Consider the following 27,041-nt stretch of genomic DNA (forward strand, 5'->3'; position numbering starts at 1 on the left):
AGCAGGAAGTCTGGCCAGGAGGGGAAGAGCACACAGACCCTACAGAGACACTGGCACTACAACCCTGAAGGATGGTAGGGAAAGCTGGGATGTGGGAAAAGGCGAGGGGAGGAGGGAATGCAATTACCTCAGGAAATCTGCAGCCGGCTGCGGTCCACGCTAAGACTGAAAGACTTCAGAAGAAAAGCAGTCCCCAACCTTATAGGACCCAGCGGGCCATTCTTATCGTAAACAGGACATAAGGTTATCTACAAAGAAACCCTCAGCTGTGCCCTGGTGAACAATGGTCTAGGCTCACAGTCTTAAAGGACTTCCAGTTGTGTGCCAAGGGACTGTGATAAAAATATCTCTGTTTTTATATTCTAGGAGACAAGAACTTTTGCTGGACCTTCGGTTAATAACACACCTTGAACCCGGTGGTGATTGAGCCGGCCTTTAATCCTAGCACTCAGGAGGCAGCGGTAAGTGCATCTCTGACTTTGAGGCTAGCCTGGTCTACAGAATGAGTTTCAGAGTTTCAGGACAGCCAGGGCTGCATAGAGAGCCCTGTCTCATAAGAGAAAACAAAACTGTTATCCTACCTATGGCAATGTAACAATTCTACACGCTTTGGATTTCCCATTGACATTCCCTTTTACAGCCTAAACTGATGCCCAGCTGTAAGCCTTAAATTATGTAGCCTATGCCCCTGGCCCACAAGAATACGTATGTGCTCTAACAATCATTTGCTGAAAGCAGCAACATAGGAGTTGGACAGTCCTCTAAGATGGACACCCACCATAAACGTTACACACATTCAGCGCAGCTTTAAAAACACTATTGTCTGGGCGAGCTGGAAAACGGTTAAACAGTGTCTGTGAGCCGGGCGGTGGTGGCGCATGCCTTTAATCCCAGCACTTGGGAGGCAGAGGCAGGCGGATCTCTGTGAGTTCGAGACCAGCCTGGCCTACAAAAACTAGTTCCAGGACAGGCTCCAAAACCACAGAGAAACCCTGTCTCGAAAAACCAAAAAAAAAAAAAAAAGTGTCTGTGAAGTATCCCTCACTCGTTCCCCATGCGATGCTTTCTGTGATGTTCACAAATAACAAATACAGAGAAAAGCATAAGGGACACGCACACACGAACACAGACACGGCTACAAGGACAGAGTCACAAGACAGCCTACAGGGCAGGCAGAGATTCAGACTCATGCCACAGGGAGGACAGAGGACACACAGTGATGCAGAGAATGCAAATGTGGACTTGCTGTTGGTTAAATGACATTAAGAAGTTCTTAGATCCCCTCAATGGGACAGCCACACCATTATTGGTGACTCTTAGCTGGTCACCCCAGTATCAGAATGGAGAGCCAAGGCAGGCAAGGAGAGCATTCCATCTGACCAAAATGTGTCCAGATGGACAAGTCAAAGGGGCAGGTCATGAAGAAAATACGCTGGACTAGGTGTGGCTTAGTGAGGTGCAAGCCACGAAAGCATAAAGACGGAGTTTGATCACCAGCACCCACATCAAAAGCTTGGCACCTTCCTGTAATCCCAGTGTGGGGAGGGAGAGGCACACACAAACATAGCTGGAAGGTAGCTAGATCTTTATTTGGAAAAAGCAAAAACTGGCAGATTCTCATATGATCTGGAAGTTTGCTCAATGAAGAGTCATTCAGTCATACCATTTTTTTTTACTGTAATTTATTTACTTTTTCTCTCGAGACACGGTTTCTCTGTGTAACAGTCCTGGCTATCCCAGAACTCCTTGGAGACCAGGCTGGCCTCAAACTCACAGAAAGCCACCTGTCTCTGACTCCCGAGTGCTGGGATTAAAGGAGTGTGCCACCATGCCTGGTTTATTCACTCATTTTTTTTTGATTTATTATGTATACAGTGTTCTAGCATGTCTGCCTTCATGCCAGAAAAGGGCACCAAATCTTATACTAGATAGCTGTGAGCCACCATGTGGTTGCTGGGAATTAAACTCAGGACCTCTGAAAGAGCAGCCAGTGCTCTTAACCTCTGAGTCATCTCTCCAGTCCCTCACTCATTTTTAAATGATTTTTTTAAAACCCCAAATTAATATAACTTGTTCAACATAAAATCTTAAGTACTGGCATCTTTTTCTCTTAATTTTCAGATTGCCAGAAATAAATTTCCTGGTATGAAGAGATTCTGTATTTCTTTTCTCTTTTTTGGCTTTTCGAGACAGGGTTTCTCTGTAGCTCTGGAGCCTGTCCTGGAACTCGCTCTGTAGACCAGGCTGGCCTTGAATTCAGAGATCTGCCCATCTCTGCCTCTCAAGTGCTGGGGCGTGTGCCACCACCACACAGCATGTATTTTTCTTAATGTTAAAAGACAGAATCAACTATCTTCAAAAATAAAAACCCAAGGTGCTGGAGAGATGGCTTAGCAGTTAAGAGCACTGGCTGCTCTTTCAGAGGACCCAGGTTTCAATTCCCAGTACCCATAGGGTGGCTAACGACTATAACTCCAGGGGATTCAATACCTTCTCCAGGCCTCCACAGGCACTGCATGCACACAGTGCACAGACAATACACACAGGTAAAATACCCGTACATGCCAAGTTATTAAACACAGAAATCCAGTTGTAATTTCCACTTATAATTCTAATGTACAATGAAAAAGCTGAGCTTGTGATTTGGAATCAAACTTCAAAATATCATCTTTCAGTTATATAAAACGTTTGTTTGAAAAAAAAAAAAGTTTGTTTGCAGACAGGGTCTCTCACTGTGTAGACCAGACTGGTCTCCAGCTCAGACCACCTGCTTCTGCCTCCCATGGGATTAAAGGCATGGAGCATTGCACCTGGAAAAACCCCTAACTTTGTAAATGCCGACATATGGAGCCCACCGATGTCGAACATTTTGGTGGTTTGAGAACGGCCTCTGTAGGTTCACAGGTTTGAATACTGGTCTCAGTTGGTGGAACTATTTGGTAAAGCTGAGGTGTGTCCCTGGAGGTGGGCTCCTGGTTAGCTTGCTCCTGTGCTTGTGTCCCAAGAGGTGAGCTCTAAGCTACACCCCGTCCTCTCCCAATGGCCATGGGACTCTAACCATGGAACTGTGAGCCTCAAATTCCTTCTTTTAAAGCTGCCGCGGTCAGGGTGTTTTGTCATTGCAGTAGAAAACACTCTTATAAAGTGCTTGAACACCAAAAGGCAGGGTGACAGCTAAGGCTAAGCCGGGTCCCAAACGCAGTGTCATATGGGGAGAAAGCAGAAATACTTCCTTTAAAGGACACAGCAAGAACACATCTCTAAAGAGGATCACACCTGGAAACTATAAAAAGCAGTGAAACACAGCTCTTGACACTTCTTGTCTCTGAAATGTAACATTTGTAAGCTACACAGGCACCCTACCCATTATTTTTGTGGGACAATTCATAAAGCATGAAGAGGAAGACAGAAACATACAAAAATAGTTTTCTGGGGTACAGGGTATTTTGGAGCCAGACATGCACTTGTATGTAAACATCTCAGGGAGGAAGAACAAGAGCACGGCAGAGGAGGAATTGCCTGCCCAGCACAGCTCTATTCTGTAACGGGTGCCAAGTCAGAGTTTGCAGCTGCCTCTTCCACTCTCTAGATCAATTACCTCACACCTTTGCATATTTCTATAAATAATGCTCTGGAACATCTTCAAACCCAGAACCAGGTTAAAACCAACAGCTCATTAACAAGGGCCACACCATGAGCTGGCTGCAGAGGAAGCAGGCTACATGCTACTTGAAGGCCCATCCCATGGTTCTTCTGGATGCACACTAGGCTGGAAAGGTTCTGTGGTGCATATGTGATGTTGAGTATGGAAAACCTTGTTTACTGTGATGCAATTTTATAGATGAGAATTTCAAATTCCCAGCAGCTGTTAAACTTAACAGATTTAAAACAATTTCTCCTCCTAGAATATTCAATTCAAAATTTTAAAAAGATCACTGTAGACTGGGGATGTAGATCAGTGGTTAAAAAAAACCTGCCTAGCACAGGCAAGACCCTAGGTCTGAGTCCCAACAGCACAAAAATCAAGAAAGCTCATAGAAATAGAGCTGGGTGTATCTATTCACAATTGGATCTGGAGATACATGTATGAAATACATATGGATACTAATTTTCAATATATTCTTATGGTATCCTTTCCTCTTAAGTTTTTTTGAGTTAGTTTGCATCTCAATACAATTCCCCAAGTTCCTTCAGTATTCTTCAAGGTTTCTCCCTCGATGGAAGAATTCTGCTTTGATGGCTGTCCACGGTATAGTCTGACTGGAGCCGCAGGACCTAGCCCGTGTGGACCCTCTGATGGACAATGAGTCGAGACTTTCTGCTGAAGGCCTTCCCACATTCAGCACACTCGTAGGGTTTTTCTCCTGTGTGGATTCTCAAATGCAGTCTGAGCGTTGACCTCTGGCTAAAGGTTTTGCCGCATTCAGTACACTCGTAGGGCTTCTCCCCAGTGTGAGTTCTCATGTGGATGATGAGCTGGGAGTTCTGGATAAATGACTTTCCGCACTCGCTGCACTCATAGCGTTTCTCCCCCGTGTGAATTTTCTGGTGTATGATGAGGTTTGATTTCTTAAAGAAGGTTTTTGCACACTCGTTGCACTCATAGGGTCGCTCTCCTGTGTGAATTCTCTGGTGTGTGGTGAGTTCAAACTTCTGAGCAAATGTCTTTCCGCACTCGCTGCACTCATACGGCTTCTTCTCCATATGTGCTCTCTGGTGCACAATAAGGTTTGACTGGTGGGTAAACGCTTTTCCGCACTCAGGACACTCAAACGGTTTCTCTCCGGTATGAATTCTCTGGTGTTTGATGAGGTTTGCCTTATGGGAGAAGGTTTTCTTGCACACGTTACACTCGTAGGGTTTTTCTCCCGTGTGTATCCTCTTGTGGCTAACGAGGAGCGACTTGAAGGAGAAGGCTTTGTCGCAGTAGTTGCAGACAAAAGGCTGAACCAAACTCTTCATTTTCTGATGTTTGAAGACGACTTCTTTATGGCTCAGAGCCTTTCCATGCCCGCTGTATCCTGAGTACTCTACTCCAGCACGGGGCCTTTCTTGCTTCAGGTACAGAAGTGGCTTCCCAAACCCACCGTGCTCCTCGCCCTCCCTCCTCACACAGCTTCCACTGCCGAGTAAGTCGGAATTGCATTTCAAAGTCTTTTCGTCTAAGTCGTACTTATAGGGAACTTGTGTTAATGAAACAAAGTCCGTGTTCAGATTTAATGTCTTTCCAAAAAGACCTCCTCTTTCTTCAATTGGTGGTTGGTTCTTGAGGGTTATACGTGGCTTCATCTGTTCATCTGGGTCCCTGGGGTCCTTCTCCACCTGGTCATCGGCCCTCCACACTTCTAGGACAAAACACAGTGAAAGAAATTTTGTTTTTCAAGACAGAGTTTCGAGGCCAGCCTGGTCTACAAGAGCTAGTTCCAGGACAGGAACCAAAAAGCTATGGAGAAACCCTGTCTCGAAAATTTAAAAAAAAAATAAAATCAAGACAGAGTTTCTCTGTATAGCTTGGAGCCTGTCCTGGAACTAGCTCTTATAGACCAGGCTGGCCTCGAACTCACAGAGATCTGCCTGCCTCTGCCTCCCAAGTGTTGGGATTAAAGGTGTGCGCCACCATCGCCCGGCTAAAAGGGACTTTCTTAAGCCTTCTCTGTTAGAGTGTGAAGTCCCCACAAGGGATCCCATCATAGAGCTAACTCTGGGTTCAGACTCAGTCTTCAGCATTAAAAAAAAATCCAACACAAACATTTTTCATCTCTTAAGCTTGGAAAGGAAAATAAATATATATTGGAGGGGTGGTATCTCCTGATGACAAAATGACCTTTAAGTGAGTAGAAAAAGCTGCGCAGTGGTGTCACCATCTCTGATCCCATCTCTGTGAGTCTAAGGCCAGCTTGGTCTACAAAGTGAGTTCCAGGACGGCCAGGGCTATGGATAGAAACTCAAATAAAAAAAAGGTGGGCAGAAAAAAAATCAGAGGTCAAAACTGAATGTTATGGCTCACGTCCATAATCCTAACACCCAGGATGCTGGGTTGAGAAGACCAGCCTGAGTCCAAGGCTAGTCTGGGCCATACAGAAAGAGTCTCTCAACAGCATTCCTCCTCTCCGTGATACAAACATATATATATATAAAATATATAAAACATATATAAAATGCCATGGTAAAGATAGCACTTTGTGATAAGGATTTCATAGCACCCTCGAGGACAATGGACAGTCAGCCTGGAGACCAAGAAAATACGCAGATGGGCAGTGACGTCATGGGGAGCAGAGTCAGTGACTGGCGCTTCAGCTCCAGACGACAGTGGCACCAGCACTGGTCTCTGCTCACCCCTGCTGGTTTTCACCCTTCGAGACTGGGCTCCATTACGTAGATCAGGCTTGCCTAGGATTTGCGACACTCTTTATTACAGGTATGGGCAGCAACAACTGGCCCCAAAATAACATTTTTCCAGTATATTTGGGTATTTTGCTTGTATGTATGGCTATGCGCCATGTGTGTGCTGAGTACCCATGGAGGCTAGGAAGGTGTCAGATTCCCTGGAACTGAAGTTATAGGTGGTAATCAAACCCAGATGTGGCTAATATTCCACTCCATTCCAAGGATGGAACAAGGTAGCTACCACCCAGCATTTCTGTGGGCTCTGGGATTCACGTCTATAATCTCCCCAACCCTAAAAATAACTTATTAAAAATATTTTGGGGGTGGGTTTCGAGACAGGGTTTCCCTGTGTAATAGTCTTAGCTGTCCTGGAACTAGCTCTTGTAGACCAGGCTGGCCTCAGACTCACAGAGATCAGCCTGCCTCTGCCTCCTGAGTGCTGGGATTAAAGGCGTGCGCCACCACCACAGCTGGGCCTAAAAAAAATTTTTTTTTTAAGATTTATTATGTAGGGGCTGGTGAGATGGCTCAGTGGTTAAGAGCATTGCCTGCTCTTCCAAAGGTCCTGAGTTCAATTCCCAGCAACCACATGGTGGCTCACAACCATCTGTAATGACGTCTGGTGCCCTCTTCTGGCCTGCAGACATACAGACAGAATGTTGTATACATAATAAATATAAAAAAAGATTTATTATGTATACAACAATTCTGTCTCCATGTATGCCCACACACCAGAGGAGGGAGCCAGATCTCATTACAGATGGTTGTGAGCCACCATATGGTTGCTGGGAACTGAACTCAGGACCTTTGGAAGAGCCGCCAGTGCTCTTAACCACTGAGCCATCTCTCCAGCCCCTAAAAAATTTTTTTTTAATTGGACTAGATAATGGTTCAGAGGTTAAGAACACTGACTACTGTTCCAGAGGACCTGTGTTCAAATCCCAGCACCCACATGGTGGCTTATAACTATCTCTGACTCTAGTCCCAGGAGATTCCATGGCTCTCTTCTATCTAGCCTCTGAGGGCACCAGGCACACGCATGGTACACAGACATATGGGCAGACAAAAATAGCCATACATAAAATTTTTACTTTTATGTATACGGGTGTTTTACTTGCATGCTATGTTTGCAGTGCCCACAGAGGTCAGAAGAGATCTCATGCTACAGAAGGCCCTCAGCCTCCACATAAATGCTAGGAATAAACACATACTGGGTGGAGGACAGCCAGCACTCCCAGTCACTGAAGTACCTCTGAAGCCCACCACCACCCTTTTTTTGAAGACAGCATTTCATTATATAGCCCTGGCTAGTCTGGAACTCTCCATGTAAACCAGGCTGGCCTTGAACTCAGATATTTACCTGCCTCTGCCTCCCCAGTGTCGGGATTAAAAGTGTGCCACACTTACCCAGTTTCTACTTTTATTTTTGTGTGGTGTGTGTGTGTGCACATACATGCGTTACCATGGCATGTGAGTGGAGGTCAAAGGACAGCCACCTCAGACTGGTTCCCTCCCTCCACCAATATGGGCTCTAGGAATCAAACTCAGGACATCAGGCTTGGCAGGGAAGCAAGCACCTTCACCTCCTGAGCCATCTCACTGGTCCTAGAAGAATCTCTTTAAATGTCTGTATGTGGGGTCTGCGTACAGGTGTGTACAGGTGCCATTAGAGCCAGAGCTTCAGATCCCCCGGAGCTGGTGTTTCAGGTGCTTATGAGCTGCCCAGCATGGGCAATGGGAACCAAACTCAAGTCCTCTGCAAGAGCATACTGTATATACCGCTGACCGTTAAGTCAACTCTCCAGCCCCACAAAGTAACTCTAAAGTGAGCATTTCTTACAGCCTGCACATATAATCACTCTGCAAGTTTCTGAAGACGCCTCTCAAGTAGACAGCAAGATCCTGGGGTTAACTGGACATGGTGGGACACACCTTTAATCCCAGCACTTGGGAGGCAGAGGCAGGCAATCTGTGAATTTGAGACCATTGATCTACAAATTGAGTTCCAGGACAGCTAGTGCTGTTACACAGGGAAACCCTGTCTTGAATAACTAAAAAACAAAAAACCCTATCTCAGGTCACACACCTTTGCCCAGTACTGGGGTGGGAGGGGCTAGAGGTAGGTAATCTCTGAGTTCAAGACCAGCCAAGGTCAAATAAGTGAGAACCTGTCTTAAGAAAAAAAATCTCAAAGGTGCTCAAACTGTTCAAAAGCTGGGACATCATTTCTCCTAGCTTTTTATTTTCCTACTCAGAGCTCCCCTGATTGATGGTGAAGGGTCATCTGTCTATTTGTTGATTTCATTGGTTAATAAAGAAACTGCCTTGCCCATTTGATAGGCCAGCCCATAGGTGGGTGGAGTAGACAGAACAGAATGCTGGGAAGAAGGGAAGTGAGCCAGATGCCATGCCTCTCCTCTCTGGGTCAGATGCAGTGAAGCCAGCAGCCAGGTCAGGCATGCTGAATCTTTCCCGGTAAGACACCACTTTGTGGTGCTACACAGATTATTAGAAATGAGTTAAGCAAGATATGAGAGTTAGCCAAGAAGAGGCTAGATATAATGGGCCAGGCAGTGTTTATATGAATAAATATGTGTGTTGTTATTTCGGGCATTAAGCTAACCATGCGGGAGTCAGGCAGGACGAAAAGTAGGCCTGCCCGCAGCTCCATCTACACCTGGTGAGGTCTGAACTGACCATTCTAACTCCAGCTCCTGCCCCCAGGTTACAGGTTTGTTTCCCAGGCCGTCCTTACCCACGGAGAGTAAATTGCTGTAGTTCTCCAGCATTACATCCATGTACAGAATCCTCTGAGAGGGGTCCAGCTGCTCCCACTCCTCCTGGGTGAAGTCCACAGTTACATCAGTGAATGAAACCAATCCCTGAAATGACACGTGATTCGCTTTGGGAGACAGAGAAAGGATATATGAAAACTTACTCCTGCCACATTGTAAGAGTTCGCCATGAACTGTGCTGCTGGCAGTGCCGCGTCCAAACACCTTTGTTCAGGACAGGTGTGGTGCACACCTGCAGCCTCAGCATTTGGGGGGTAGAGGCAGGCAGACAGGTGTAGTGGTGCACACCTGCAGCCTCAGCATTTGGGGGGTAGAGGCAGGCAGACAGGTGTAGTGGTGCACACCTGCAGCCTCAGCATTTGGGGGGTAGAGGCAGGCAGACAGGTGTAGTGGTGCACACCTGCAGCCTCAGCATTTGGGGGGTAGAGGCAGGCAGATCTTAGTTTCAAGCCAGCCAGGGCTACATAGTGAGAAACAGTCTCAAAACTAAAAGCTAGAAAGAGGCAAATCCACATTGGTGCAGAGGTCTACATCAAATAACGAGGGAAATAAAGACCTTTCAAAAATACAAGTTTTGAAAAGTGTATTTCTCACCCTTTCTCAAGACACGATTAAGAAACGCACTGCAGGCAGGGTACATCTTTAATCCCAGCATCAGGAGGTAGAGCAGAGGCAGGCTGATCTGAGTTTGGGGCCATCCTGGACAGCCAGGACCTGACACAGCATCTCCTAATGCTGAGACCTTTAATATACAGTTCCTCAGGTTGTGGTGACCCTGATCATAAAATTATTTCATTGCTACTTCTACTAATTTGCTACCACTATGAAATAATGTAAATATCCAATATGCACCACTAGGAAATCATAACTATCCAATATGCACCACTAAGAAATCATAATGTAAATATCCAATATGTACCACTAGGAAATCGTAATGTAAATATCCAATATGCACCACTAGGAAATCATAATTAAATATCCAATATGCACCAGTAGGAAATCATAATTAAATATCCAATATGCACCACTAGAAAATTGTAATGTAATATCCAATATGCACCACTAGGAAATCGTAATGTAATACCCAATATGCACCACTAGGAAATCATAACTAAATATCCAATATGTACCACTAGGAAATCATAACTAAATATCCAATATGCACCACTAGGAAATCGTAATGTAATATCCAATATGCTACCCACAAAGGGTGCCAACCCACACGTTGAGAACCACTGCCATAGAGAGACCCTGTCTCAGAAAAAAAAAGCACCAATAAAACAGTAATTTAAAAGGTCATAGAAAGGGACAAATCAAAGCGAGAGCCAAGGGCAGTGTCTGGGAAGAGTTTGCAGAACAGCAGTAATTCTCTAATGACAGCATACAGTTTCTAGTGCAGGCCGGAACTAACTCAGAAGCAGATATTTTGAGGGCTAGCATCAAGATACCTGTGCCACTGTTCCAGACTTTAAAGTGAGGGCAGACTGCCTACGTGCAGAGTCTTCCATGCACTTGCTCTGGTTTGTCTTGAACATGTACTAAGGACATCTCTTCCCCTCCTGCACCGTGCTGCCTTGGATCAGGTGAGGGTACTCCATTCATCTTACAAATCTGTCTGCTTTTAAAACTAATTCCTGAGAGCCGGCAGTCAAGTGGTAAACAAAGCGGAAAAATACTAAACATTCTGCCAGATGCACCAGCAGTGTTAAGGCCTGTGTTATGTTTCTCATGACCTTGCCAATGGCTTCCCCAAATGGGGCTGCTGTGAACTTTTAGGAAAGCTACAACTAGACTAAGACAGGGTCTCCTAGTAAACTTTCTAGACACGGCTTAGCTAAGCATTGCTAGTGAGTGCCATGCGCTGCTCACAGTAACACTGCCCTTTATACTGCCACCAGCAATGCTGGAGTTGGCTCTTCTTGCTTGACGTTAGCAAATGTAATCTGAACACAAAGAAAGAGCTAGAGATGGTTTCTTGGGTAAAGGTACGTACTCAAGCCTGAAGATCTGAGTTCTCCACCAGAAGAAACTGACCTTGTACAGTCTACTACAATCCACCAACCCCCACCCTATGCACACAAAAATGTAATTAAATTTAAAAATCTACCTGCTAGAAGGGTTCAGCTGAAATGCATCACAGGAGCAGACGGTGCATTTCTTAGCCCAGGTGTGCACACTCACACCACACGTCCTCTTTCCTGGGCTGGGACCTGGGAGCATGTCGTCGTCTAAGCCAGGGTTCTTGCTATGAACTGAGGAGTCTTGCAGTAATTAGACAGCCCGCTCTCATTTCATGAGTGATTCATCAGAGCTAGGGGCTTTGGGTGAAGGTTTTATTTTTTTATTTTTATTTTTTTGGTTTTTCGAGACAGGGTTTCTCTGTGGCTTTGGAGCCTGTCCTGGAACTAGCTCTGTAGACCAGGCTGGCCTCGAACTCGAACTCACAGAGATCCGCCTGATTATGCTTGTGCGTGTTTTTTTTTTTTTTTTGGTTTTTCGAGACAGGGTTTCTCTGTAGCTTTGGAGCCTGTCCTGGAACTAGCTCTTGTATTGTAGACCAGGCTGGTCTCGAACTCACAGAGATCCGCCTGCCTCTGCCTCCCAAGTGCTGGGATTAAAGGCATGAGCCACCATCGCCCGGCTGGGTGAAGGTTTTAAAACACAATGCAGGGCTTTCGAGATTACTGCTTTGTAAATAAAGTGGCTGTTTTCTGCTATAGATTTTTCACTGTAGCTGACTCCCTTTCTGTTACAAATTTGGGATTTATCTCCCACAGTTCAGCACTATTTGAGCTATGTGTGAAGACAGTCACAGTCAAGGAACCTGCTCTGCACTGCCAGGTCTTTGCTCCTCTCTCTGTAAACACAGATCTGCCTTCCTGCAATTATCTTTATTGACAGGCGCTGGGTCAGCGTTTAAGGTTTAGGCAAAAGCATTCCATTCAAGGCATTCCCAGATATCCAAGAACATAGAATTACTACTTGCTCAGAGCTGTTAATTCATAGCTGCTCACATAGATAGAAGAAATAAGCATAAGCCTGCCTTGGTTTTACCTCACTTATAGATAAGAAAAGCAACGACCTAAAACTAACCTTGCATTAAAAGATTCCCAACTCCTCACCTCACCTTCACCTCCGCTTACTGATGACTTTAGGAGATTTACTGCTTGTGTCTTACTCACAGGAAAAATAACCCTCTACCCACAGCCCAGAGGCAGACAAGCCTTCACTGGTGCCTCTGACAAGCATCAGGCTTAAGAGCTAACACTGAAGTTTGCTAAACATTTGACAAAAATGCTAAAGCACCAAGGGCCACAAACTTCCCTTGTCTGTTTATGTGAGCTGCCTGGCTACCTCTGCCTGCAAGGTTTTGTGGGTCTTTACAGCTGGGTAAGAACGAAGAGAGGTGACAGAAGTGGGAACAAAAGTTAGAGCAAAAGCGTCCCAGAAATTAACAGAGATAGGGAAATGAAGAAGAAAAATAGAGCAGAGAATTGAAATTGAAATTAGGATTGAGATAGACTTAGAGCTAAGAAATTACAGTCAGGAGAACAGAATAGAGTAAAAAGGAGAGAGAATAATGAGATCGGGATAGAAAGAACGTGTTGTAAGTAGATTTCTTAACCCTCAGGTTTTAGTTCCTTTCACTTATTGTGGAGGTTTTTTTTTTTTTTTTTGAACCCTGAGAGGGATCCTTAGAAGCTGAACTTTTAAGGTTCCCGTTAGGTTCTCAACCTGTGAGTAATGATCCCTTTGGAGTCCAAGGGCCCTTTTACAGGGTTGTTAACCAAGACTACCAGAAAACAGATTTACATTACAATTCTTAACAGTAATTTACAGCTAAGAAGTGGCAATGAAGATTTATGGTTGGAATCATCACAACATTAGGAACTGTGCTGAAGGGTCAGATTATTAGGAGACTGAGAACACTACCCTAAATACATAGGGAGTCTGAGGGTTGACCCTTTCTTCTCAAAACAGAAGGGACCCCTTACCCCAGAATGGCAAGGATTGATGGGGTTGTTTCACTGAATCTGGAGCTAGGCTTCCAGAAAGCCCCAGCAATCCTTTCTCTGACCCTCATAGTGCTAGAGACACTGGTGTGGGGCAGAGCCCACTACGATCCAAATTCAGGTCCTCCTGCTTGTGCAGCAAGAGCTCTCATCCACTGAGCCATCTTTCTGTCCCAAAGCTAACTCCTTATCCTTTCTACTTCATTTTCCATAGACATAACGCTCCAAAACGAAACGAAACACCAAGTGAGCAATAAGCAGTGGACTCACCTGGGACCCCATCATTTTCTGCGGTTGGCAAAGGCACTGAAGCACAAAGGCACAACTGGAAGAAAAGGAAGCGTGTTATTAAGGATCTGACCTGCCTGGTAACCAGAATGTTGTTTAGAAAGCATATACACCCCAGGGAAAGTAGCACTCATCTTCAGAAAAAGCATGCTGGCAACTTCGTTCAGCTAAACACAAGGAGAGAATCCCGCCATCAAGAGACAAAAAAGCCCCAATCCCTGAGGCCGTCAGATAAGGAATTTAAAGCAACTACGATTGCAGCGCACAACGCCTTTCTGCATTCTATGCGCTACCACACCATTCACGAGCTTCAGGCAAGGGGCTGGAGGTTAAAACACACAGAGACACGGACCTCTAGACACTGGTAAGAAGCCCCTTATTCAAGAGCACCACGGAGGCTTGTATACCCAACAGTCAGGTGGGCCAACAGGTGAAAACCTCATCCTCTGATCCTCAAGGCCAAGGCAACACGTACTCGTGAAGCAGAGCTGGTAAACAACTTTGACACAGCCTTTAGTAACTCAAATCAGAAGGAAAGTAAAGATCTCTAGCAGGGAAGAGCAGCTGGAGGCCAGGACTCCAAATGGTCTCAACACGTGATGCCTACACCACAGACTTTAATGTGAAAGGCAAACATGAATGAACAAATAGGGAACCTCAGCAAAGATGGAAATTAGAAGAAAAAAATGAAAAAAGAAAACTCCAAGTGGTATGGCACATGCCTTTAATTGCAGCACTCTGGAGGCAGGCAGTCTGTGAGCCCCAGAACAGCCAAGAATACACAGAGAAACTGTCTTGAAAAACAAGACAAAGTGAAAAAGAAAATACTTAAGGACTTAAGAGTACAACTCAGTGGCTGTTAGGGTTTGCTATAAGGTGAACCCCCGGCTGCCGGGTTCAATCACTGACATTGGTCCTTCATCTGTGGACTAATTCCCAATGGACTCTTATGGTGGCATCAGTAAGAAACAGAAGGTGGGGCTTAGATGAAGCAGCATGCCAGGGCATGCCCTGGGAGATAAACCTGTCTCCAGTCCCTTCCTGTCTTCCTAGTTGCCAGGAAGTAAGCAGAGGTGAGTAACCTCTGCCATGATGTTCAATGTCACCATAGATTTAAAGAGATGGAATCAAGGGACCGTTGACTGAAACCGGGAACCACAATAAACCCTTCGTCCTTTGAGCTGCTTCTCTTGGGTATCTGCCACGTAACAAAACACGAACTGGAACAAAGGTAGAAATTCTTAGCATGCATGAGGCCTTGGAAGGATCCTTAAAACAGTCCCTTGCAAAGGAATTAAATAGCAAAGAAAACAGCATTTAAACATCTGAGAAAGAGTAGCTTCAGTTACTAACTGCTTGTTTTATTTTTTGAGATAAGGCCTCATCATCTGGCCCAGGCTAACCTCAAATTCACGATCCTCCTGCCTCAGGCTCCCAAGTGCTGGGATGGCAAGAATGAGATACAATACCTGATGTGCATTAAAATGTCTTAATGGAGAGGCAGGCGGATCTCTGTGAGTTCGAGACCAGCCTGGTCTACAAGAGCTAGTTCCAGGACAAGCTCCAAAACCACAGAGAAACCCTGTCTCAAAAAAAAAAAAAAAAAAAAAAATAAATAAAAATAAAATGTCTTAATGGCCTTAGGTCACTCCTACCCCTCTTCCCACCCAAACCGAGAGTGTATTAACCCAAAGCCAGCATAAGGATGGGAATGATAAATGTAAGAGCAGAAATCGTAAATCTCTAACAATGGAGAACGCAAGGAAACCAGAGCTGGTATGTGGAAAGATCAGGAACACCAATAAAACTAACCAAACTGGCTGGGGGGGGACACACACACACAAACAGCTTGGGTGTGGAGGGATGGTAACATTTGATAGGCTGAGGCAGGACCACAAGTTCCAGGCCAGCTTGGCTATATAGCGAGACCTTGCCCAACCAACACAAAAAAATCCGAAAGTAACAAAGAACACAAATTACCAATATCTAGAATGACCCAGGGCACATTATTATAGTTGCTGCATATATTAATCTTTTTCCTTTGGGGGCTAGAGATACGGCAAAGAATGCTCACTGCTCTTCCCTAGGCACAGGGTTCCATTCTTACCCCCCACCTGACAGATCACAACTGCCTATAAGCCCAGTTCTAGGGAACTGCACACCCTCTTCCAGGTCCCTCAGGCACCAGGCACACACGTGATGCACAGACATACACACAGGCAAAACATCTATCACATAAACTTTTAAAAATTTAATTTGTAAAGAAATAGAGGGGTGGAGAGACACTCAGAGGTTAAGAGCACTTCCTGTTCTTCCAGAAGACCAGAGTTCAGTTTCCATCACCCATGCCAGACATTCACAGCCACCAGGAATACCAACTCCAAGGGATCTGATGCTCTCTTTGGACCTCTGCAGGCATCAGCACACACGGGAAATACATACAAGACAAACATGCACAAATAAAAACAAAAATTAATATTTAAAAAAGGAGGTAGACTGCTCAACCTTATAGGCCATGCCTGCCAGAAGATCAGGAGGCCGCCTGATCATGGATCTCCTTCTTCTCTTGGTTCCCTTGGGCACACAGCCCCTGTCCACCCACAGACTACACCTGCCAGAAGACCAGGTAGGCAGTCCTCCCTATCCCCTCACCTCCCCGACACCGTATCCGAGCCCTCAACTCAGATAGACACTCCCTGCTGGATCAGAAGCCACGAAGGCTTCCAGAACTCCTACCCCCAATTCAGGCAGAGACCCTCTGCTCAACAAGAGACTACACCAGCCACCAGCAGTTTAGCCCTCAACTCAGGTGGAGACCCCCTGCTCAACCACAGGCCACACAAGCCAAGAAGACCAGAGAGGAAACAGAAACCAAGGAACAAAACATATCCAACAAAGACAAACCCGGAACTCAGCACTGAGACCTAGCTAAAATTACCACCAATTAGATGCCCAGATGCCAGCATAAGAGCACAAGAGCCAAGGCAATATGGCGCCACCAGAGCCCACTATCCTACTACAGCAAGTCCTGAATATCCCAACACAGCCAAAGCACAAGAAAAGGGGTCCTTAAAGAAGTGAGTGAATCTCTTAATGAAATTGAGAAAAAGACAAACAAAAAATTGGAGGAAATGAAAGTCAGGGAAAACAAACAGTTGAAGGAAACAAATGAAAGTGGCCGGGCGGTGGTGGCACACGCCTTTAATCCCAGCACTCGGGAGGCAGAGGCAGGAGATGGATCTCTGTGCGTTTGAGGTCAGCCTGGTCTACAAAGTGAGTTCCAGGACAGCCAGGGTGGTTTACACAGAAACTGTCTCAAAAAAACAAAAAAGTGTTCAAGATATGAAAATGGACAAAGAACCAATAAAGAAAATATAAACGGAAGGAATCCCAGATATGGAAAATCTGGGTAAGTGAACAGGAACTACAGATGCAAACATCACCAACAGAATACAAGAGATGGACCTAATGGGTATCTATAGAACATTCTACCCAAACACAAAAGACTACACCTTCTTCTCAGCACCTCATGAACTTTCTCCCAAGCTGACCACATTCTTTGTTACAAAGCAAACCTCAACAGATACAAGAAAACAGATATAACCCCTTACATCCTATCAGACCACCATGGATTAAAGCTCTGTTTCAATGATGACAGAAACGAGGGAAAGCCTACAAATTTATGGAAAACTGAACTCTACTTAGTGACTACTGGGTCACGGCAGAAATAAAAAAATGAAAGATTTCTTAGAGTACAATGAAAATTATTACATAGTATACCCAAAACTATAGGCATCATCCCAGATACAGGGATGGTTCAAGATAAGAAAATACATCAATGTAATCCACCATATAAACAAATTAAAAGAAAAAAACCCACATGATCATCTCATTAGATGCTGAAAAAATCTTTGACAAAAATCCAACATCCCTTCATGATAAAAGCCTTGGAGAGAGCAGGGATACAAGGGACATACCTAAACATAATAAAGGCAATATACAGCAAGCCAACAGCCAACATCAAACTAAATGGAAGCTCAAAGCAATTCCACTTAAATCAGAAACAAGACAAGACAAGACTCTCCATATCTACTCAAATAGTATTTGAAGTTCTAGCTGGAACAATAAGAAGGAGATGAAGGGAATACAAATCAGAAAGGAAGTCAAAGTATCATTATTTGCAGATGATGTGATAGTATACATAAGTGACCCCAAAATTCTACCAGGGAACTCCTACAGCTGATAAACATCTTGAGTGATTTGGCTGGATACAAGATTAACAATGACAAACAGACTGAGAAATCAGGAAAACAACACCCTTCACAAATGCCACAAACAATATAAAATACTGGTAATTCTAATCAAGCAAGTAAAAGTATGACAATAGCCGGGTGACGGTGGCGCACACCTTTAATCCCAGCACTCGGGAGGCAGAGGCAGGTGGATCTCTGTGAGTTCGAGACCAGTCTGGTCTACAGAGCTAGTTCCAGGACAGGCTCCAAAGCCACAGAAAAACCCTGTCTCAAAAAAAAAAAAAAAAAAGTATGACAATAACTTCGAGTCTTTGAAAAAAGAAATTGGCATGGTTCAGTAGAATTAAAGTAAAAATGGTCATCTTTCCGAAAGCAATCTATAGATTCAATGCAATTCCCAACAGAACTCTAACACAATTCTGTATAGACTTTGAAAGGACAATACTCAACTTCATATGGAAAAGCAAAAAACCCAGGGTAGCTAAAACAATCTTGAACAATAAAGGAACTTCTGGAAGTTATCAGCATCCTTGACTTCAAGCTCTACTACAGAGTAATAGTTAGAAAAACCACATTGTATTGACATAAAAACAGGTCAGTGGAATTGGATGAAAGACCCAGACATAAATCCACACATATATGGACACCTGACTTCTGATAAAGAAACCAGAAATATACAATAGAAAAAAGAAAGCATTTCAACAAATGGTGCTGATCTAACTGGATGTCAGCTTGTACAAGAATGCAAATAAATCCATATCTATTACCCTGCATAAAACTCAAGTCCAAGTGGATCACAGACTTCAACATAAAACTAGACACACTGAACCCGATTATTAATAGAGAAAGTAGGGAGTAGCCTTGAATACATCGGCATACGAGACAACTTCCTAAACAAAACACCAATAGTATACGCACCAAGACTGACAATAAATGGGACCTCATGAAATAGAAAAGCTTCTGTAAGTCAAAGGATACTGTCAATAGGACAAAATAGCAGCCTACAAAATGGGAAAAGATTTTTACCAACTCCACATCCAACAGAAGACTAATATCCAAAATATATAAAAAACTCAAGAAACCAGATAACAACAAACCAAACAATCTAATTAAAAGATGTGGTACAGATCCAAACAGAATTCTCAATAGCAGAATCTCAAATGGCTGAGAAACACTTAAAGAAATGTTCAACATCCTTAGTCATCAGGGTAATGTAAATCAAAACTACTTTGAGATTCCGTTACATCTGTCAGAATGGCTAGGATCAAAAACACAAGTGAGCCAGGCAGTTGTGGTGCACGCTTTAATCCCAGCACTCGGGAGGCGAAGGCAGGCAGATCTCTGTGAGTTTGAGGCCAGTTTGGTCTACAAGAGCTAGTTCCAGGACATGCTCCAAAACAACAGAGAAACCCTGTCTTAAAAAACAAAACAAGCCGGGCGGTGGTGGCGCACGCCTGTAATCCCAGCACTCGGGAGGCAGAGACAGGCGGATCTCTGTGAGTTCGAGGCCAGCCTGGTCTACCAAGGGAGTTCCAGGACAGGCTCCAAAGCTACAGAGAAACCCTGTCTCGAAAAACCAAACAAAAACAAAAACAAAAAACAAACAAAAACAAAACAAACAAAAAACAAGCAATAGCTCAAGCTGGTGCAGGTATGGAACACTTCAACAACAACAACACTTCAGGGAAACACTCCTCCACTTATAGTGGGAATGCAAACTTGTACAACCACAATGGAACTCAATATAGTGGTTCCTCACAAAATTGGAAATCAATCTCAAGACCAGCTATACCACTCTTGGGTATATATGCCCAAAAGATGCGGCATCCTACCACAAGGAGGCTTGCTCAACTATGTTCATAGCAGCTTTATTCATAATATCCAGAAACTGGAAACCACATCGATGTCCCTCAACTAAAGAATTAGATAAAGAAAATGTATATTTATACACTGGAATATTACTCATCTGTTAGAAAAAAATGACACCATGAAATCTGCAGGCAAATGGATGAACTAGAAAAAAAATCATCCTGAGCAAGGCAACCCAGACCAGAAAGAAAAATGATATGTACTCACTCACAGGTGGAAATTAGCTGTAAAGGGTAACCACACGGCAATCCACAGAGCCAGAGACGCTTAGTAACAAGGAGGGCTCTAGGGGGAACTCATGGGTCTCCCTGGGAAGGGAAGGGGAAATAGATTTGCAGGTGGAATGGGTGGGAGGGGATGAGAACAGGAGAGCTCATGTGAGGGAGGGAGAAACAGAGGGAGGGTGCACAGGTAATGATGACTGGAATAAGTGGGCACTGAGGGGACAATGTGGAAACCTAGTGTAGTGCAAACTTCCTGGAACCGAGGAGGGTGACCCTAGCAAGGAAACAAGTGACAAGGACCATGGGAAAGCCTGGTATCATGAAGGTTTTTATGATCTGATATGAGGCAGTAAGGCAGGCCTGATTCCCCATCTGTATTTTCTGGTTCTAACGAGAAGCAAGGTTTAGCTGCACATGCATCCTACTGTAGCCCTGTACCCACTCCCTTCAAAGCCCGAAAAGGGACTTCCCCTCCCTGAAGCTTTTCTGAGCAGACTGTCTGCTCCTGACCTATACATAAGCTTCCTGGTGGATGTGCCAATAGCGAGTGCTCAGAGCAGACCACCTGGCTGTGCATTCATGAAAGCTGGGGTGGTTATTCACATCTACAACTCCAGCAGTTAGAAGGCTGAGACAGGACCATTGCCCTGAGTTCAAGGCCAGCCTGCGCTACAGATAATTTCTATCCAGGTAAGAGCAGTGTACAAAGTAAGTTCCATCTAGGCTGGTGTGAGCTAGCCTGGGTTTGCTGTCTCAATAACAATATTCGTGCAGAAACCCCGCTCTGTCCAAAACAGCTGAGTTTTAACTCATCGCTTTCTGAGAGAACAACCCAAAGAGCCTTCCACGTGCTCTCTCCGGAAGCTCCAACATAAGCCCCACGAAGACTACTTTGGACGATGGTACTGGCCTCTTCCTAATTTCTAGCTGAAATTAAGCAAAAGGACCCAAGGTTGAGGGATGGTCATAAGACCAGTTATAAGGTCTCCTCCTGCCAGGCCCTGATGCCTTCTCACAAGTACAGAATCTTGGTTTTGCTCTAACACCAGAAACCTGAGTTTGGCAGACAGAGTTGACAGCCACCTCACTGCCCTTTCTTCAAGCTGAGAGACAACATCAACATTTTCTGGGAAAGGCAAGTGTACTGGCTGCTCTTCTCATTGCTGGGACTAAGGCCCAGACAAAAGCAGCTTGCAGAAGGGGCTCCTCAGGGCTCACATTTTGAGTACAGTCCATCATGACAGAGGAGTCACAGCGGCTGCAGCAAGAGGTCACTGATGACACTGGGCCCACTGTCAGAGAACAGTGGCACACGCTGACTTACTTCTTTCTCCTTTTTACTCAGTCCTGGGTCCCTAGCCATGGGTGAGTCTTTCCACTCAACTAAGTCAATATAGAAACTTTCTCACAGACATGCCTAGAGGTTCTTCCAGGCAATTCTAAACCCTATCTAGTGATTAGTCTCCCACTTGTCAACCCAACAAACATACTACTTTAAGCCCCAGTTTCCACCTCTTGTTCTTATCGGCTCATGGCCATCTCATGATGCAAAATGCGTTCATGCAGTCTAACCTCAGAAGTACCTGTTGTCTTTAACAGTTCCAATCCTGTCCAAAAGTGTAAGTGAGCCAGGCAGTGGTGGCGCACACCTTTAATCCCAGCACTCAGGAGGCAGAGGCAAGCAGATCTCTGATTTCGAGGCCAGCCTGTTCTACAGAGTGAGTTCCAGAACAGCCAGGGCTGTTACACTGACTAGTCTTATGTTCCTTCTGCTTATTTTTTTTTTTTTTTTTTTGGCTATTTGGACTTTCTGGAGTTTGGGGAATTGGGAGTTTCCTGTGGACCTGACAACCTTCCTAACTTCCCACAATGGCCACACTGCTTGGCCTCAGAAGTCTTCCAGACTTGTCACAAGCCTCCGTGAGCCTTAGTCTTGGCATCTATCATACCTATGCCATGATGCCAAAACCTGCTTCCTGCTGGAGACGTAGCTTGGCCCCCTCGAGCCATACTTGTGCCACCCTGTCTGCCTTCCAAGCTTACCTGGAAGAAACACCTCCCCAGGTAGTGATTTTCAGACAGAGGACTCCTTCAGTGGCACCCCCAGTTTAGGCTCTCTTTTGTTACAAGCTGGAACCTTCGCAAGGGGGGCACTTTGCCCCTAGAGCACTGTTCCTATTATCTCGATGCAGAACAGGTCTCCCTTATCTCTAACAACTGCAGCTATATCTCAGCGTTTGCTTTGTAGCCTACAACTTTAAGCCCCCTCCTTTCCCCAGCAAACTACACAGTTTTGCTATCTTTCTGCTCTCTCTCACTGGGATAAGAACAGCGAACAATAACTTCGCTATAGTCTGAATGTCATCCAGAAGACAAGACTAGGAATTGAATCCAGGTGCTCTGGAAGAGCAGCCAGTGTCTTAATCACTAAGCCACCTCTTCTGCCCCCATCCTGTCTTCAGACATCCTCCACCAAGCAAAATAGTCCATTACTAGCCGGGCGGTGGTGGCGCACGCCTTTAATCCCAGCACTCGGGAGGCAGAGGCAGGCGGATCTCTGTGAGTTCGAGGCCAGCCTGGTCTACAAGAGCTAGTTCCAGGACAGGAACCAAAAGCTACGGAGAAACCCTGTCTCGAAAAAAAAAAAATAGTCCATTACTGTTGAATTCAGCCTCACTCAAATTCTCAGGATATAGACAGAAAGCAGCTCGGTTCTTGGCCAGAATATGACATAAATGGCCTCTGGCCCCATTTCAGAAGTCCTTGCCTCCCTCTGAAACCTCATAGCCAGAGGCCTTCATTATCTATGTTTCTCTGCCTTTATTTCTCTTTCTTAAGGATTTATTTTTATTTTTGCATATGTGTGTATGTCTATGAGTACATGCTCTGAGTGTGGGTACCAGAAGAGGCCAGAAGCAGGTGTTGAATTCCCTGGAACCACCCAACATGGTTGCTAGAAACTGAAGCTGGGTTCTCAGCAAAAGCAGGAAGCACTCTAAACTGCTGAGTCATGTCTCCAGCCCCCTTTCTCTGGGCATTCTGGTCCTCTGAACTAGAATGGCCCACTTCGTTCTGCCTACACCATCTTAGGACTTCTCTAACCCTAAGTTCCAAACTCTCCCACTCTACTCCAAAACAATCCCAAAGGTCTATGAAGCACCTGGTCCAGTGGCTTAAGAGTGAAGCATCAAAACCTATGTCAGAATGAAGAGTCCAGGAACAGAATACAGAAATAAAGGGTCCGGTCCTGGAATACAGAAATATAAAGTTGTGAGCTCAAACACATTTTGGGTGAAAAAAAAAAAAAAAGCTGTCAGCCACTATTAACCTTTAACAAACACTTTCTGCCTTAAGAGCAGACACCCTGGCAGCCACTGTGCACAGAGATAAACATTTTACAATTGTCTCCTGCCTCCCAGCTTCCCAGATAGGCAGGTACTGCAGATAAAGGTTAACTTCTAAGTGTTGCCTTCTGCTTGTATCCCCTTAATTTTAACTGTCCCCCTATGTGACTCTACTCTCTGCCTTGCATTCCTTCAGGGACAGTGAAAAGCAGCTGTGTCAGCCACAGGCTAACTTGACATTCTAATGTCCTACAACCAGAAGTTGTGCAAATCTAGTGTGGCTTTAAGCCTGACCTCAAGCTGTAAAAGCTCTGTGACCCACACCTGTGCTTGACTTTCCTATAAAAGGAGGCCCCAAACCAGCCCCCACTGCACAGCTCCAGAAGCCCAATCTCTGGCTGTGGTCAGAGCTATAGCTGATAAGCTTTGTGTGCCCCATGGTGATTTTTTTCCTTTCTTTTTCTGGAAAAAAGCTTGCTTCTGTGCGACTCCCGGACCCAACAAGGACAGTCCCCAAAGATAAAGGTACTGGTCTATAGAGTGAGTTCCAGGACAGTTGGGACTACACAGAGAAACCCTGTCTTAAATAAAACAAACTACTACAAAAAAACCAAAACCAACAAACAAAAATAAAAAAACAAAGGTTTGCCACTGACTAAACAACTGAAGATTAACACAGCATCACACCCAGCTATGACACTCCTGACCTCACCTTAAAAACCTGCCAAAGTATTGGGCGGTGGTTACAGGCCTTTAATCCTAGCACTCCGGAGGTAGAGGCAGGTAGATGAGTTCCAGGACAGCCAGTAAATATTTAAGCTGACTCTACGTGTGAGTCTTTGGTACTACAGGCCCATGTGACCATTTGGGAATAAAGGATTAATTAATGGTCAAAAGCTTCCTAAGAAACGAAGGAACTGACATCATTTTGTTAGCAGCACTGATGCTACCTCAAATGCAGCCATTACTCACTTGTAAGGATTAAAAAAGACAACTCTTTTCGTTTTGTTTTGATTTTCAAGACAAGGTTTCTATGTAGCTTTGGAGCCTGTCCTGGAACTCAAGCTGTAGACCAGGCTGGCCTTGAACTCACAGAGATCCACCTGCCTCTGCCTCTGCCTCTGCCTCCCAAATGCTGGGATTAAAGGTGTACATCATCACCACCTGGCTTAAAAAGACAACTCTTTCACAAGCAAAGGAAATACTTGGCAGAGAAAGCCACCAAGTGGGCAACCTGGACAGCTGAAGCAGATAAAATACTGGCGGTCACGATAGCCCAGTCTCTGAGAAGAAAAGATCTCCACCTCCTACAACTTTGATCAACAAAGTGGTTCTTAAAATATAAAATATGGGGCTGGAGAGATGGCTCAGCGGTTAAGAGCACTGGCTGCTCTTTCAGGGGTCCAGCAACCACATAGTGGCTCACAACCATCCATAGTGGGACCTGATGACCTCTTCTGGCATAAAATTCTACATGCAGCCAGAACACTCAAACATAAAGAAATAAGGTAAAATACAAATAGTCAATGAAAAAATGTTCAAACCCACCAGCCACAATACACAAATCAAAACTACAATGAGGGGGGCTGGAGAGATGGCTCAGTGGTTAAGAGCATTGCCTGCTCTTCCAAAGGTCCTGAGTTCAATTCCCAGCAACCACATGGTGGCTCACAACCATCTGGAATGAGGTCTGGCGCCCTCTTCTGGCCTGTAGCCGTACAGACAGAACATTGTATACTAAATAAATAAATATTTAAAAAAAAAAAAAAAAACTACAATGAGATTCCATTTCACCCTAGTCAAAATAGCAGTCATTAAAAAGAAACAAAACCAAGAAATGCTGGCAAGACTGTGGACAAACGGGACCTTTATACACTGCCCGTGGGACTGAATGTCCAGGCTCTATGGAAACCAGTGAAGGTTTCTCCAGAAACTAACGACAGATCTTCCATATGGCTCAGCTATACCACTTCTAGGTTTTTACCTGAAAATTCCCGTATCACGGAGCCACTGCACATTAGTGGGTCTTTCAGCATTATTTACATGCTATTATTACAGCTATCATGAACCAGCACAGGTGGCCAACAACAGAGGAACGGATATGACAGGCTTACACAATGGGATTCTTACACTTTTTCACCTGAGCGTGTGTGTATGTTTGTGCACACATGTGCTTGGGGAGGTCAGAGACCAGCGTTCAGTTCTCTAGTTCTTTCCTACCATATGGGGTCCAGGGCTCAAACTCAAGATTTTCAGCACTGGCTGGAGGTGTCCTTACCCAGCGAGCCGTCTCACTAACCCCACAACAGAATTTTCCCAACCATAAAGAACGAAGTTTATGTCATTTGCAGGAAAATGGAAGCAACTGGATATAATCATATTAAACAAATTACTCTCAGAAAAACATCACGTTTTCTCTGACTCGCGGTTCCTAGATATTTATAGAGATACATAGTATGTACAGAAATGAAACTATGGGGAAAAGGGAACAGGTGGGGAGGATTTTAAAAAGCAAGTAAGAGATATGGGGGGTATGCTTAATATACCATATATACCTGTGTGAAAACTTTATAAAAAATAAGTAAAAAGCATAACTCTAATCAAAAAAATAGAGGTGAAGCTGGACAGACTTACAGAGTTCGAGGCCAGCATGGGCTTACACAGCAAGCTGCAGGCTAACCTGAACTACCCAGAAAAGTCAATTTCAGAAAAACAAGAAAATTCTGTTCACACTGTGCCTCAAACCGGAAGTAACGGAGTAGACGCGATTATTCCGTGATGATACAACTGGAAACACCAGGCGTCGCGAGGGAATCGGAGGCTCCCGGAGACCGCTAGAATGGCTCCGGGGGCGTGGCCAGCGGAGTGGGCCCCGCCCCCACACCCCGGTGGAGGGTCACGCGCCCGCTGGGCTTCCGGACTCCCACGCGGCCTGAACCCCGCGATGCTGGGCAGAGGCGTGTCTCCTGACAAAGGAAGGCTGGAGCACTGCACCTGCCCGTCCTCCTCCAACCCCGCACGAGTCCACCGGGAGCAGCCCACAGGGACCAACTCAGAAGGGCTCGAGGCCCGAACCTACGCACGGGGGTCGCCACGGCCCGCGAGGTTTCCACCCAGGCGCGGACACGACCCGTCTCTCGGGCCCGCCCATCCCAGGCCTTGCAGACATACCTGGAGGGGTTTAGCATCCACCCGCGGTTCCGGGTCACGAAGCGCGTGGAAAGGGGGCCCTGATACCCACTCGCGACGGCAGGTGGGGGAAGGGCGATTGCCCGTTCGTTCGCGCAAGCGCGCAGACTGTAGCGCGGGCGGCGGTACCCAGAGTCCTCGGAGTAGTGACGCGGACCTCAGGACTACAATTCCCATAAGCCTCCGAGCCGCGCTGCTAGGGACTCTGGGTAGTCTGCGAGTGGGAGGGTGGAGACCGCTTTACAAGTTAACTGCAGATTGTGTTCTGCTCTCAGAGACAGTACAGTCTCTTTCCTCCTTGTATGCTATTAAAAAAACTGGGTTTTAGAAATGTCACGAGTAATCTATTTAAACTCTTTCTTTTCTTTTTGGTTTTTTCGAGATAGGTTTTCTCTGTAGCTTTGGAACCTGTCCTGTCCTCTTGTAGACCAGACTGGCCTCTAACTCACAGAGATCCGCCTGCCTCTGCCTGCTGAGAGCTGGGATTAAAGACGTGCACCACCACCGCCCGGCTCAAAACTCTTTTTTCAACTACAAAACACATATATTAAAGCAAATATCAACTTTAATCTCAACCAAGAATCCATGTCTTTTTGACTGTAGTAGTGCAGCTTTTAACCCGAGCAAGTCAGGAGGTAGAAGCAGGCAGATCCTTGGGAGTTTGAGAACAGAGTTTCAG

The 27,041-nt window shown here is 45.2% G+C and overlaps 1 protein-coding gene across 4 annotated transcripts; it reads right to left on the bottom strand.

Moving 5' to 3' along the window:
- Positions 1–4,044: 4,044 nt before the first annotated feature.
- Zfp1 (ZFP1 zinc finger protein) lies at positions 4,045–26,635 on the bottom strand. Of its 4 annotated transcripts, none has more exons than XM_026778849.1 (4): positions 26,345–26,431; positions 13,466–13,520; positions 9,143–9,269; positions 4,045–5,345 (listed from the first exon to the last, which is right to left on the bottom strand). In XM_026778849.1, the coding sequence occupies exons 1-4, from the start codon at positions 26,359–26,361 to the stop codon at positions 4,276–4,278; spliced, it is 1,269 nt and encodes a 422-aa protein (XP_026634650.1). In that variant the 5' UTR covers positions 26,362–26,431; the 3' UTR covers positions 4,045–4,275. The 4 variants fall into 4 exon arrangements, with proteins under 4 accessions (XP_026634650.1, XP_013209874.1, XP_026634649.1 ...); XM_013354420.2 differs by lacking the exon at positions 26,345–26,431 and adding an exon at positions 25,808–25,953; XM_026778848.1 differs by lacking the exon at positions 13,466–13,520 and having other exon boundaries at positions 4,045–5,342; positions 26,345–26,635.
- Between the last annotated feature and the right edge of the window lie 406 nt (positions 26,636–27,041).

Source organism: Microtus ochrogaster, chromosome 4, assembly GCF_000317375.1.
Source record: "Microtus ochrogaster isolate Prairie Vole_2 chromosome 4, MicOch1.0, whole genome shotgun sequence".
In the NCBI taxonomy this organism is placed as follows: Eukaryota; Metazoa; Chordata; class Mammalia; order Rodentia; family Cricetidae; genus Microtus; species Microtus ochrogaster.

Excerpts from the sequence above, each read along its gene's own strand:
- Zfp1 (XM_026778847.1), bottom strand. The coding sequence starts at position 26,539 with ATGGGAATTGTAGTCCTGAGGTCCGCGTCACTACTCCGAGGACTCTGG. Across the intron at positions 9,270-26,344 it reads TGGATGCTAAACCCCTCCAG|GGATTGGTTTCATTCACTGA; the intron begins GTATGTCTGCAA and ends GTGTCATTTCAG. Across the intron at positions 5,346-9,142 it reads CAGCAATTTACTCTCCGTGG|AAGTGTGGAGGGCCGATGAC; the intron begins GTAAGGACGGCC and ends GTTTTGTCCTAG.